We start from the raw sequence: 12,342 nt of genomic DNA, 5'->3' as shown, positions 1-12,342 counted from the left end.
TCAGCATTGCTAAAAGTTGGCGGCAGGGAGTGGGGTGGGGTAAATTTGGGTATAGTGGAATGGGGTATAGTGGATTGGGGTAGATTGACGTAGAGTGGAGTGGAGGTAGAGTGGGGTAGAATGCAGTGGAGTGGATTGGGGTAGATTTGTGAAGAGTGAGTTATATTTTAGTGGAGTAGATAGAGTGGTGTGGGGTAGATTGGAGTGGTGCAGGGTAGACTGAAATGGAGTGGGGTAGATTAGAGTTAGGTAGTTTGAGATAGTGGGGTAGATTGGGGTAAAGTGGAGTGGGGTAGATTGAATTGATGTACATTGGGGTGAAGTAGTAGATTGGGGTGGAATGGGGTAGAGTGGAGTGCAGTATATTGGAGTGTAGTGGTGCAGATTGGAATGGTGTAGATCGGGGTAAAGGTATATTGAGGTAGTCTAGAGTTCATTGGGGTAGATTGGGAAAGAGTGGGGTATACTGAAGTGGAGTAGATTGGAGTGGAGTTGGACAGAGTGGTGTGGGGTAGATTGGAATGGAGTAGATTGGGATAGATTGGAGTGGGGTGGGGTAGATTGGTTTAAAATGGAGTAGATTGGAGTGGGGTAGTTTAGGGTGGAGTGGGGTAAATGTGGTGTGGGTTAGATTGAACTAGAGGTGTAGGTAGATTAGAGTAAAGTGGAATGGGGTAGATTAGTAGAGTGGAATGGAGTGTAGTAAATTGAGGTGGATTGGAGTGGGTAGAGTGGGTGGCGTGGAATTGGATACATTGGAGTGGAGTGATGTAGATTGGGGAAGAGTGTAGTGTTGTGAGGTAGATTGGAGTGTAGTGTGGTAGATTTGGGTGGAGTGGAGTAGATTGGGTGGATTAGACTAGAGTAGATTGGAATGGAGTCGGATAGATTGAAGAGGGATTTTTGGAGTGGGGTAGATTGGAGTGAAGTGAGTTGAATTGGAGTGGGGGTAGACTTGGGTGGGTTAGATTGCAGTGGGTCGCAGGAGATTGGGGTAGAGTGGAGTAGATTGGATTGGAGTGGAGTAAATAAGGGTAGATTGTAGTGTGGTGGATTGAAGTGTGGTAGATTGGATTGGAGTAGATCGATGTAGATTGAAGTGGGGTAGATTAATCGATTGGAGTGCGGTAGATTGTGGTGGACAGGAGTTGAATAGATTGTAGTAGAAATTAAAGTGGAGCGGGGTAAATTGAACTGGGGTAGATTGGAGTGGGTTGGATTGGGGCACATTGGAGTGGGATGGTTTTGGCTAGGTTGGAGTGGGTGGATTAGAGTGGGGTAGATTTGAGTGGAGTGCGGTGGGGTTGAGTGGGTTAGATTGAGTGGAGTAGATTGGGGTGGGGTAGATTGAGTGGAGTAGATTGGGATAGATTGGAGAGGGGTAAGTGGTGTGTAGTGGAGGGGCAGAGAGTGGAGTGGCAAGTTGTGTCATGGAGTGAGTGGGGTAGATTGGAGTGGCGTAGCAAAGAGTGGAGGGGCTTAGTGTGAAGTACATATGACACTTTGACTTAGTGTGAAGTACACATGACACTTTTCGTTTTTTGTACATTTTTTTTAACCATTTTCTTTAATTTGAGTGACACTCAAATTAAAGAAGCTGGGTTTGAAAAAATCCCTAAGATTATGAATAAAGAAACTTCATTTTAAGAATGAATAATATTGAGCCTATTGTGCATTATGTCGAGGACCAGCTCTAATTTGGATTAGATTGATATGCATACTGTCACAAATGAACAATAAAGTAGTTGCGCTGAGTCACCTATTTTTGCAACTATTATTATTTATTTATTGATTTATTTACTGTTGCAGTGCAACGAGGGCCTATTGGTATATGGGTGCTTTACATGTAACAGTAGACTGGACCAGAAATGCATCAAGATAGGCATGTGGGAGAAAAATGGTCAACATTAAAGAACCTAAGCAGTCTTGAGTCGACAAAGCGAACAATTATTTTATAACCACAGCACAGGCAAGACAGGTTTATGATAGAGCCAAATAAAAAGCATAGTGGGTGAATCTGTTACCCCTTTAATTATTAGGAATATTGTAACATGCTTTTACATTGATGCAAAACAGGGTTGGGGTTTTGTGCTAAGAACCGCAATGGTTGACAAAATAAGTATTTTGTTCTCCTGGTTATTAGGGGCTTGGTTAAAAGTTCGGCTCTCTTACCGCCATGGAGTTGGTCCCAAAAACGCTGCGGTCGCCTGCCGTATATTTATGATCGCGCTGGCACAGCTGCGGTGTTTCTGATGGCGGGGAATATTTTTTCGTATGTATAGATGCAGTATCGATGCATGTGTATATGTATCGATGCAGGTGTGTATATTTTGACTGCACACGTGTTGAATGTACACATATGCATATTATTATGATCACGCTGGCACAGCTGCGGTGTTTCTGATGACGCGGAATATTTTTTCGTATGTATCGATGCAGTATCGATGCATGTGTACATTTATCGATGCAAGTGTGTATATTTTGACTGCACACGTGTTGAATGTACACATATGCATGATACAAGCGAAAAAACACAGACTACCAGTACTTTCCCATTGCTGGAGTCCGGAACATATGTGCCCAGTCCAGTCAATGGGTAAAAAGTACAACCAGAATTTCTGAATTTCGGCGCCATCAGGGTTGGTTTCTTCGAGATGCTGATGTGAAGAGGCACCCTGGAGAGAGGGATCCACGTGAGAGCTGTAGGTAGGTAAAGGAAATGAGTGAGTATGCACCCAAATTTCTTTGATTCCGCCAACTCGAAGCAGAATGCATTCTCGCCATGGTTGGCTCGTAGGAAAGCCAACTCGTAATTAATACGGCGGTGAACTTGTATGTACTGCCCCTTGACAGCAGCTTTTCCCTGACCACTAAAAGGCAATCAACGGATGACTGGCGGCCGTCCTCCAGTGGTCTTTCATTCAGCAAACCGCCAACATAGTTCTACAGCGGGCGAAACCCCAAGTCGGCGGGCGGTGAATTCTATGTCGATGCGATGGCAGTCCCAAGACCGCCAAAGTTGTAACCAGACCCTAAGTTTCTTAGTAATCTCTGCCTGTTCCGTATTGAGAAGATGAAGATCTTTTCATTAGCTTCAGCATGATTGCAAGCCTAGCTTACACATTTACAAGAGGAACAGCCTTAAATTTGCGGGTTCAGCCGCTTGTGCTGTTTCCCCACAAGCTGAACCATGTTTGCCTAAACCACGTATATACCTAAACAGCGCATATGCGTGGTTAAGGCAATGCGCGGTCTAGATGCAGAGCGGATAGGCGGGCACAGGAAGAGGAAGGATCGGAAGAGGATGCCGTGAGGTAAGTGGGGCTGGGGCCGGGTCTTGAGGGGGTGGGTGGGTAGTTTTTAAGGTTGGGGGTCTGGGCTGTTTATAGGGCACGGAGCTGTTTAGAGCTCAGGGTGGGAGGGCCTCTGGCGAGGTACTTTACAGGTGTTGGGGACAGTTTTTAGGGCTCAGGGCTGGGGTTGGAGTAGGTTTTTGGACATGGGGTCAGTGTGTAGGGCTCAGGGAGGGGCAGGGGTAAAGGACAATTTTCAGGGCTGGGGGCAGTTTTAGGCCTCCTCAGGGTCCATTTTTAGGGTTTAGTGCTCAGGTTGAAGGGGCTAGGGTTGGGATACCTTTTAGGGCTTGGGGACAGTTTTTAGGGCTTGGGTAGGGGAATGGGAGGCCAAGGTACTTTACTGATGTAGGGGACAGTTTTTAGGACTTAGGGTGGGGGTCTGGGGTCTGGTTCCTTTTTAGTGCATGAGGTTAATTTCTAGCGCTCTGGCGGAGGAACAGGGACTGTTTACAGGGCTGGGGTAAGGGGTTGATCTGTAGCACACATATTCCTTTACCAATCATGTCTTTACCACGAAATTGCGTGACAAGATGTGGTCGTGGTTAAGACCGCGTGGTTCAGGCATCTGTTGTTCCATCATACAACATATTTATAAGGACCCCATCTCTTTAATTTCCAGGCTAGTGAATTTGCTGATTCCCAGAATTCATATTTTAAGTCATAACAAGCTACTCATGGAGTTCAAGTTGCTGGTTATCAGAGGACTAAAAACATTTGACATTAATAATGAGTTTCGACTTTACGTGGAGCGGAAGATTTCACAGTTGAGAGTTAATAATTATTTGAAGGTGCTGTGCCATCAAGAGTAGAATAGACCTTTATAAGGCACTTGCAGACTAAGTGCGTCCATCTTAAAAAAATGTAAGCACATTTTTTGAATGAAGAAAAGGCTGGAAAACTGATTTGCTGCACCTTTTGTGCCAATGTTTTCCGGGTACCCTATTGCTTCCTCAGCATCAACTATATGCATGCCATACACATTAGTACGTACATGTGAGCACTAACATGCTGCAGTAGAGCTCATGCAACGTAAATGCACTATGTACACTTGTATTGTAGAAGAATAGCTAATTTTAAACGAGGGCTAGCAAAAAAACGCAGATTCTGTTCAGAATGCCATTATCAATCACTGTTGCAGCCCACAGACAAAAAGAGGCCGCCATTCACATGTGTTTTCTGCTACTGGATTCCTAAACAAGTGTATACTATTAAAAGTATTAATATGTAAGCCATATGCATGTGAACATCCTATATCCAATTACCACTAGGCAATTAAGCTTTCTCATCAAGATTAGATTTAGTATGTTCCAGGTGCGGCCAGTTCAGATAAGAGTGGTGGGGCGGGGGGGGGAAGGGGAAGTCGACAGACAACAGAATAGGCAAAATAAAATCTATATAAATAAAAATGTAAATGTTCGTTTGTTCAAAATCGCAAATCTCTGAAAGTTCTTCACCAATTGCTTTGAAATTTTGACACAACGTTGGATTCGAATAGGGGGGTGTTTTTTTTATATACACAACGTTGGATTCCAATACGTGTGTGTCAAATACGCGCGTGTTTTTATTCGAAAGCCCGAACAAACACATAAAAATGTCAATGTGCCTTTGTTCAAAATCTTAAATCTCCGAAAGTTCTTCACCGATTGATTTGACATTTTGACACAACATTGGATTCGATTACCATCATGAAGGAGGCAATATCCCCTCATCATGGAATGAAGCAACTGTAGTCCTTATTCTCAAACCATCCAAGCCAGCTGCGCAGTGTGACTCACACAGGCCAATCTCACTGCTGAATCTTGACTATAAGATCTTCGCCAAGATTTTAGCAGAGATTGAATGGTGCTGCTGGTAATTTATTGCACAGTGATCAGAAGGGATTGGTGAGAGGTCGGTCTATTCAGAACCTGACCCAAGCATTAGTGGGAGCAATTGATTTAGCATCTCTTTATAGGCTGCCTATGGCCATTATTACACTTGACGCCACTAAGGCGTTCGATCGCGTAAATTGGGCTTATCTAACTAGAGTATTGGAGAGATGCAATCTGGGTAAAAATTTCTGTAGAGTTATCTCTTCTTTTTACCAACATGCCACAGCCAGAGTATTGATCAATGGCAACCTTTCTGCACCCATAACTATAAAAAGAGGGACAGGACAGGGATGACCCCTTTCGCCCCTGCTTTTTAACTTATATATTGAGCCCTTGGCGGAGAAAATTAGGCAAGATATGAATATTCCGCCTTTTAAATTTAGAAATTGGGAAAAAAAAGTTTCACTCTATGCAGATGATATGTTGATATATACCTCGGATCCAATACAGGCAATCCCGTTAATCTATAATGCAGCAACCCAGTTCGGTCAGCTCTCTGGCTATCAGATCAACCAGTCCAAATCAGAATGCATGGTGTGGAATTTAGAAGCACATCTTCCTATTCTAAAACAAGAGATAAGATATCTAGGAGTTCAAATTTCCCAGGATATTGAGCAATTAACGGATAGAAATCTCGAGAAAGTAAACAAAGAAATTGATTAAAGGGCTGGTCTCTTCTTCCTCTCACATTAATTGGAAGAGTAAATATCATAAAAATGATGCTTCTGCCCAAATTAATTTTTCTATTTCAGAATATCCCTCTAGTTTTTAAGGAAGATAAGCTTAGAAAAATCCAAGCCAAATTTAACTTCTTTTTATGGGCCTCAAAGGGTATCAGGATCTCATGGAGGAAATTGCGTAGGGAAAAAAGTAAAGGCGGTTTGTGCACCCCAGACCTGAAGCTTTATGCATGGACTCTACTACTCAAAGCAGGGATTCTGCTTTTCAATTGCCCAGATGAATCGGAAGCAGGTATAATGTTCAAGGAAATGTTGACAGGAATCCAAGGGGGATTAAAAAAAAAAGTGGATTTGATTAAGCGTGTGTTTATTTATACCCAGCATGGGATTAGAATACGCGCGTGTCCAATACACGTGTGTTTTTAACAGCAAGGCCGAACAGACCCTATCGATTTGGTTGCTGCGCAAAAACTACAAGAGACGCATAGAGACAATAGTCTACATATATTAGGATGGACAGTTGGTGTCAGGATGGCAGACCGGGAAGTCGGTGGAGGAAGGGGGGAGGAGTTGGTTCACTTTGCAACATTGAGAAAGGACGCATAGAGACAATAGTCTACATATATTAGGATGGACAGTTGGTGTCAGGATGGCAGACCGGGAAGTGGGTGGAGGGAGGGGGGAGGAGTTGGTTCACTTTGCAACATTAAGAAAGGACGCATAGAGACAATAGTCTACATATTTTAGGATGGACAGTTGGTGTCAAGATGGCAGACCGGGAAAGTGGGTGGAGGGAGGGGGGAGGAGTTGGTTCACTTTGCAACATTAGGGCCTGTTTATATATATATATATATATATACACAACTTTGGATTCGAATACGCGCCTGTCCAATACTCGCGTGTTTTTAATCGAATGGCCGAACAGACCCTAACGCTTTGGTTGCTGGGCAACAACTACAAGGGACGCATAAAGACAATAGTCTACATATATTAGGATGGACAGTTGGTGTCAGGATGGCAGATGGTGCCAGAAGTGGGTGGAGAGAGGGGGAGGAGTTTGTTCACTTTGTAACATTAAGAAAGGACACATAGAGACAATAGTCTACATATATTAGGATGAACAGTTGGTGTCAGGATGGCAGACCGGGAAGTGGGTGGAGGGAGCGGGAGGATTTGGTTCACTTTGCAACATTAGCGCGTGTTTATATATACAGAACGTGAAAATAGTCACAAAAACATATTGTGTGCCCACAAGCATTGTGAAATTAAACATATTAGAAACGTGCACTTACTCTTTTCTTTCTCTTCCATTTAACCAGACTGAGCCACAGCAACGCGTGGCAGGGTACAGCTAGTAAATAACTCAAAACACTTACATTGCACTCGCTGCATCAGCGACTCGGCGATGCAGAGAGTGCAAGTTAAGTGGATTTATTTATTTACTAGCTGTACCCTGCCACACATTGCTGTGGCTCAGTCTGGTTAAATGAAAGAGAAAGAAAATGGTAAGCACACATTTCTAAAATGCTAATTTCACAATGCTTGTGGGCACACAATATATTTTTGTGACTATTTTCATGTTGTGTATATATAAACACACGCTAATGTTGCAAAGTGAACCAACTCCTCCCCGCTCCCTCCACCCACTTCCCGGTCTGCCATCCTGACACCAACTGTTCATCCTAATATATGTAGACTATTGTCTCTATGCGTTCTTTCTTAATGTTGCAAAGTGAACCAACTCCTCCCCCCTCCCTCCACCCACTTCCCGGTCTGCCATCCCGACACCAACTTTCGATCCTAATATATGTAGACTATTGTCTCTATGCGTCCCTTGTAGTTTTTGCGCAGCAACCAAATCGATAGGGTCTGTTCGGCCTTTCGATATCCAACGTTGTGTAAAAATTTCAAAGCAATCGGTGAAGAACTTTCGGAGATTTGCGATTTTGAACAAACTAACATTTACATTTTTATTTATATAGATATTGTTTTCCCTATTCCATCGTTTGTCGACTCCCATCTCCCGCCCCGCCCAACCGCTCTTACCTGAACCGGCTGCACCTAGTATGTGCACTTCTCACCCATCCTACAACAACTGCAGTTAGTTGATATTTTCAAAGCGGCCCGTCAACTACAATTGTGCCAATAAACATCGACGTGTAGTTGCCTGCATTTTACATATAAAATTATAGATGGGTAAAAGTGAATTACTGGGTTGTGAGTGACAACAAGAGTGAAGCACGCGTTGTCTATGATGTCACTCACAACCTGAGGCAAAAAACATCCCCTTAATTCACTTTTTACCCATCTATAATTTATATTATGTATGGCCCCCAAAATCATCTGCCCCTGCTTTCAGCTGCCACGCAGAAGAGTAATAGGAGAGCCATACGTAACATACCTAGCACCCATTTCCACCACTCTCTGTGCCTTCCCTTCCCTCCCTTCTAGGAACTGTGTTCCCTGCTTTCCATCACTCCTCTGACAGGCTCTCAGGGAGCCCTGCCGGAGCAGCCTGGAATCCCTTTATGAGGTAATAACATTGGGTAATAAGTTCAGTTACCGTCATAGCAGTGAATTACTGGATTCTGAATCCAGTTGTTAATACTACTGGCTCTCTATGAGATCCGTGCATAAATGTGGTTAATCTTTATTATTCATCATACACACGTGTGCAAGGGCCGTAAGACCTGAGCTATTTTGCTGTTTGAAGAGCAAAAGTGTTTTCTTAACAAACCACTAACAACATTAACATAGCTAAACAGCAAATAGTATGCATCTGTTGCTTTTACAGAATACTTGGAAGGTGCATACATACACAATTCCCTACTGTTGGTTGGTGGTGTAGAAGATAACTTCTGAACTACTCCTGTATTTTTTATCCACATTTTAATTTGACCCTTCTCCAGATTCTTTTTTTCCACTTCATTATTTTTCTTTTTGCCGCTGGCTCCAAACACATTAATGTTGTAAAATCTGCTTTATTATTTATTCTGTTCATCACTTGCCTTTTCTGTACTTTACAAAAGAAGTACTTTGCCTTGCTTTTGAAACAAAGCTCCTAACAGCGTCAGGCAACTACTAATGTACATTGTCACTACATTTTAAGTTGATTGAGATACTGTACAAATGTGTTCAATTTCATACCCACCAATTACCTCCATTTGTAAAAAAGAGAAATCCGAGTACCTCCCTGAAAGCATCTTCACCCATAAAAAATGTCTGAGCAAAACGAAAAGCACCTTAAGATTCCTAGAAGAGTGGTCAGATTGATGATTTTAACACGTGCATATTTGCATGGCCAAGTTATGGTCAAATAGCAGCTTAAAAAGCAATATTTCTTTGAAATGCCCATTCCCATCCTTCATATGTTATTTTGTGCTGAGCTGGAAATGTTTACACCGCGTTGTGGACCTGATACCCCTAAGGGCAACACAATTAGCTCACCATAGCACTTTCACAGCTCAATGTGATAGAAGTTGTTATCAACTTTTTTGCTCTCTTGCTTAAATCGTGCTTTCCATAGTGGCTGTCGAAAATACCTTTTGGTAATAGCCATCCATGCTATACAACTCGGAAAATTATATGAAAAACTGTCTCAGATTAGAAGGCTATGAAAAACCTCAGCACTATTCGGTTACCGTGGGCTTCCATCCAAACGTGTGGTTACAACAGGACACCGAGTTTTCTATGATGAAGATAATGTTCCAAGAAGATGGTGCCCTATGTATGTTCCTCCTTTCAGTACGAGACAAATGCTCCCTCTCTCCAACAAAAACATTTCTACAAGCAGTTTCGCCTACTAGTTTTGGTCCATATGGATTGGCGAAGAAGCCCCCTGACAAACGATTAATATCTTCTGCCTAATCTTTAAACTGGAGGCTCTACCCACAAAGATGGATGAGTGGGTTAGGAGGCCGGAAGTGGATTCTAATAACTAAGGGCACCTGCATGGATTCCTGTGGTGTCCTATAAGTGAGCGAGCTCTCTAAAAGAAAGGGATCTCGCCCAGCTAACTCTCTTTAGATCCTCCTTGAAAGGACTTGTTCCTTTCCATTGTCTCACTTCCTGTTCTAGTTAATAACTTCTCCAGAACATCTCAGCATTTCAAAAACCAGTGCAGTTGCTACACTGTTGTCACATGTTGGTGAATGCGGCCATGGGTTTAGAAAAAGAATGTCTCATGCAGCCACTGAATAATGTATATCCAAGAAGGGTGTCCTTGAGAGGATGCAAAAGGATCACAAACCTCATTCAGGGGGACTTATGTTAATATCAGACTGATTAAATTAGAAGGCTCTCATCTTTGTCACGGATGGATTTTGCTCAGATGAATGCCTCCTCTAATATTCAGTATCACTTGAGGAAAACGTGAGCAGCAGCCCATATAAAATTCATCTGAACTGATTATGTTGCCATAAATGCAGTAAATATACAGAAATGTGTTGCTTAAAGAGGCTGTTTATGCACGTTTTCAATCTGACATTCTGTATGATAACTTCAGTAAAACTAATGCAACCTTTTTGTAGGTACTGCCATCACAGAGAGATATCCATGGGGGTAACCTTCCACAGGTTGTACTTTTGATGGCTTACCCAAACATTCCCACCACGTTGTGAAGAACACTGTGCTTCTGTAGAACACTGAATGGTCATGTCAGTAGTTCAGGAGTGTACCACAGAATTCACTACGTTAATTTAAAAAAAACACCAAGGAGGCATATGATTTGAGGGCTATCACCTGGGTGAGTTCCATCAATGGTTGTGCAACCCATAGTTGGTTAAATAGTTGTGGATTGAGTATGAACATGTCCTAATGCAATGAAGATTTTATACCTAGGGTAACAAAGCAAATAAGTGAGAGATGTAGTGCTTTAATCACAACCAAACTAAAATGAAGCTTGAAGAACTTAGCTTCCAATTGTCAAAAGGAAGACCTCTCGTGGACCTCACCTATAACAATAGGTTCCCCAAAACTCATTGCCACCCCATTTTTCCTTCCATTAATGTCATAGTGATATAAGAGCGTTGAAGCCAGGGATATTTTTGCCTTTATTCAGTTGATTTTTTTAAAAATTCCAAATAATATACTCTGATTTCCCTCCATTATATGGTAGCACTTAAGTTACTGATAAGGCCAGTGGTGTATCTAGGATATAGAAACATCTGTCAATGTTTGATTAAACATCACAGATGACACATATAGGATGTAAACTTTATCCATATTTTAAAGGCAAATTAGTCAAAACGGTCAAAACGCTTTTCTTGCACCTAATAATATTAAAATGAAGAATATCCATTCATATGGCAAAGAGAATATACATTGAAACTTCCAACCTTTGGCAAACTTTCAAGAAAGCAGTTCAGTAGGGGAATGATGTATTTTGATTGAAGAAAAACTTGTCAAATGTGCATGTGGCTAGATTTGTGCCCCCCACAGACTTTCTTTTCTGGTCATGCATGTTCAGTGTTTGCTTCCTCCTCTTCCGCATCCTATTTCTGCCTTGCGTGCATGCTCTTACTCCTTCCCTTCCCCCCTCCAGATGTTTCCACGACATTCCCACGAGACATTGGAGGCGGGGCCGAGAACGAGCGAGGAGGACCTGCTTGGCAGCGGGAAAGAGGCGGAGGGGCCGGGACACCCCTAAGCGTGACTATGCGCTCGCCAGGTAGGGAGACATTATTGGGCTGAGTTCCATAACCGGGATGTGTTACTGCAAATATGGGCATACATTTTACCCATCTGTATCACATCCTAATTTGGCACGACATCCAAGTCTTTCCCATACGACAAAGGACCATTCAGAACAGTGGCATGTGAAAGATTCAGTGCTTTAGGAAAATCAAAGTTGTACATCTCTGTTTCTTTCACAAGAACATATGTGTCTCCGAGAAATGTATCGTGATCTGCCTGGAATGCGCATGCAGGGCACAGCACTCTGCCCTCCTAAAAAGATTATTTTGCCTTTTCGGTTGAAATCATTTACATATGCTAGTCTGACCTCAAAATGGAGGACTTTAATTTAAGGAAGTTGGAAAAAATGACTTAAATCCATAAAATCCTGGCAGATCACTGGATTTATACGTATCTCTCAATTACAAGTCTTTCGTTGATATGTTGCCTGCAAATAAGTAACTGCAGTGTCATTTTTCGGCTAATTGTCTCTCATTTCATCCATTAATATATTTTTCTGGTTAACATTCAAGCTAAAATTTCTGAAAAGTAGCCGGAATTGTTTTTTCTCTGGTACCTTGCACACATTTAATGTCTCTCACTAATGCTATCCAGGAGGATGATTGAGGGACACCCTGCCTCTTCTGTTGAAACTCACTAAGTCTTGTTTGGAGCCTAAATAACATCACCAATCAACCATATCTCCAATAGAAACATCATAGTTGAGGTGAATTATCTGAATGTCCTGACATCAAAGAAGGT

General features: G+C 42.4%; 1 protein-coding gene across 6 annotated transcripts in view; it reads left to right on the top strand.

Moving 5' to 3' along the window:
• Positions 1 to 12,342, top strand: part of EFNA5 (ephrin A5) — a 442,811-nt gene that overhangs the window by 408,464 nt on the left and 22,005 nt on the right. For 4 of the 6 annotated variants that reach the window (XM_078675456.1, XM_078675457.1, XM_078675460.1 and 1 more), the window contains exon 5: positions 11,450 to 11,575. The exons of the other annotated variants lie outside the window; for them this stretch is intronic. In XM_078675456.1, coding sequence (XP_078531582.1) covers positions 11,450 to 11,575 — 126 coding nt within the window. The remainder of the gene's footprint in view (positions 1 to 11,449; positions 11,576 to 12,342) is intronic. 6 annotated transcript variants of the gene reach the window in all.

This window comes from Lissotriton helveticus, chromosome 2_1 (assembly GCF_964261635.1).
Source record: "Lissotriton helveticus chromosome 2_1, aLisHel1.1, whole genome shotgun sequence".
NCBI lineage: Eukaryota > Metazoa > Chordata > Amphibia > Caudata > Salamandridae > Lissotriton > Lissotriton helveticus.
The sequence above is the reverse complement of the archived record's forward strand: the minus strand, read 5'-3'. Positions and strand labels throughout refer to the sequence as shown.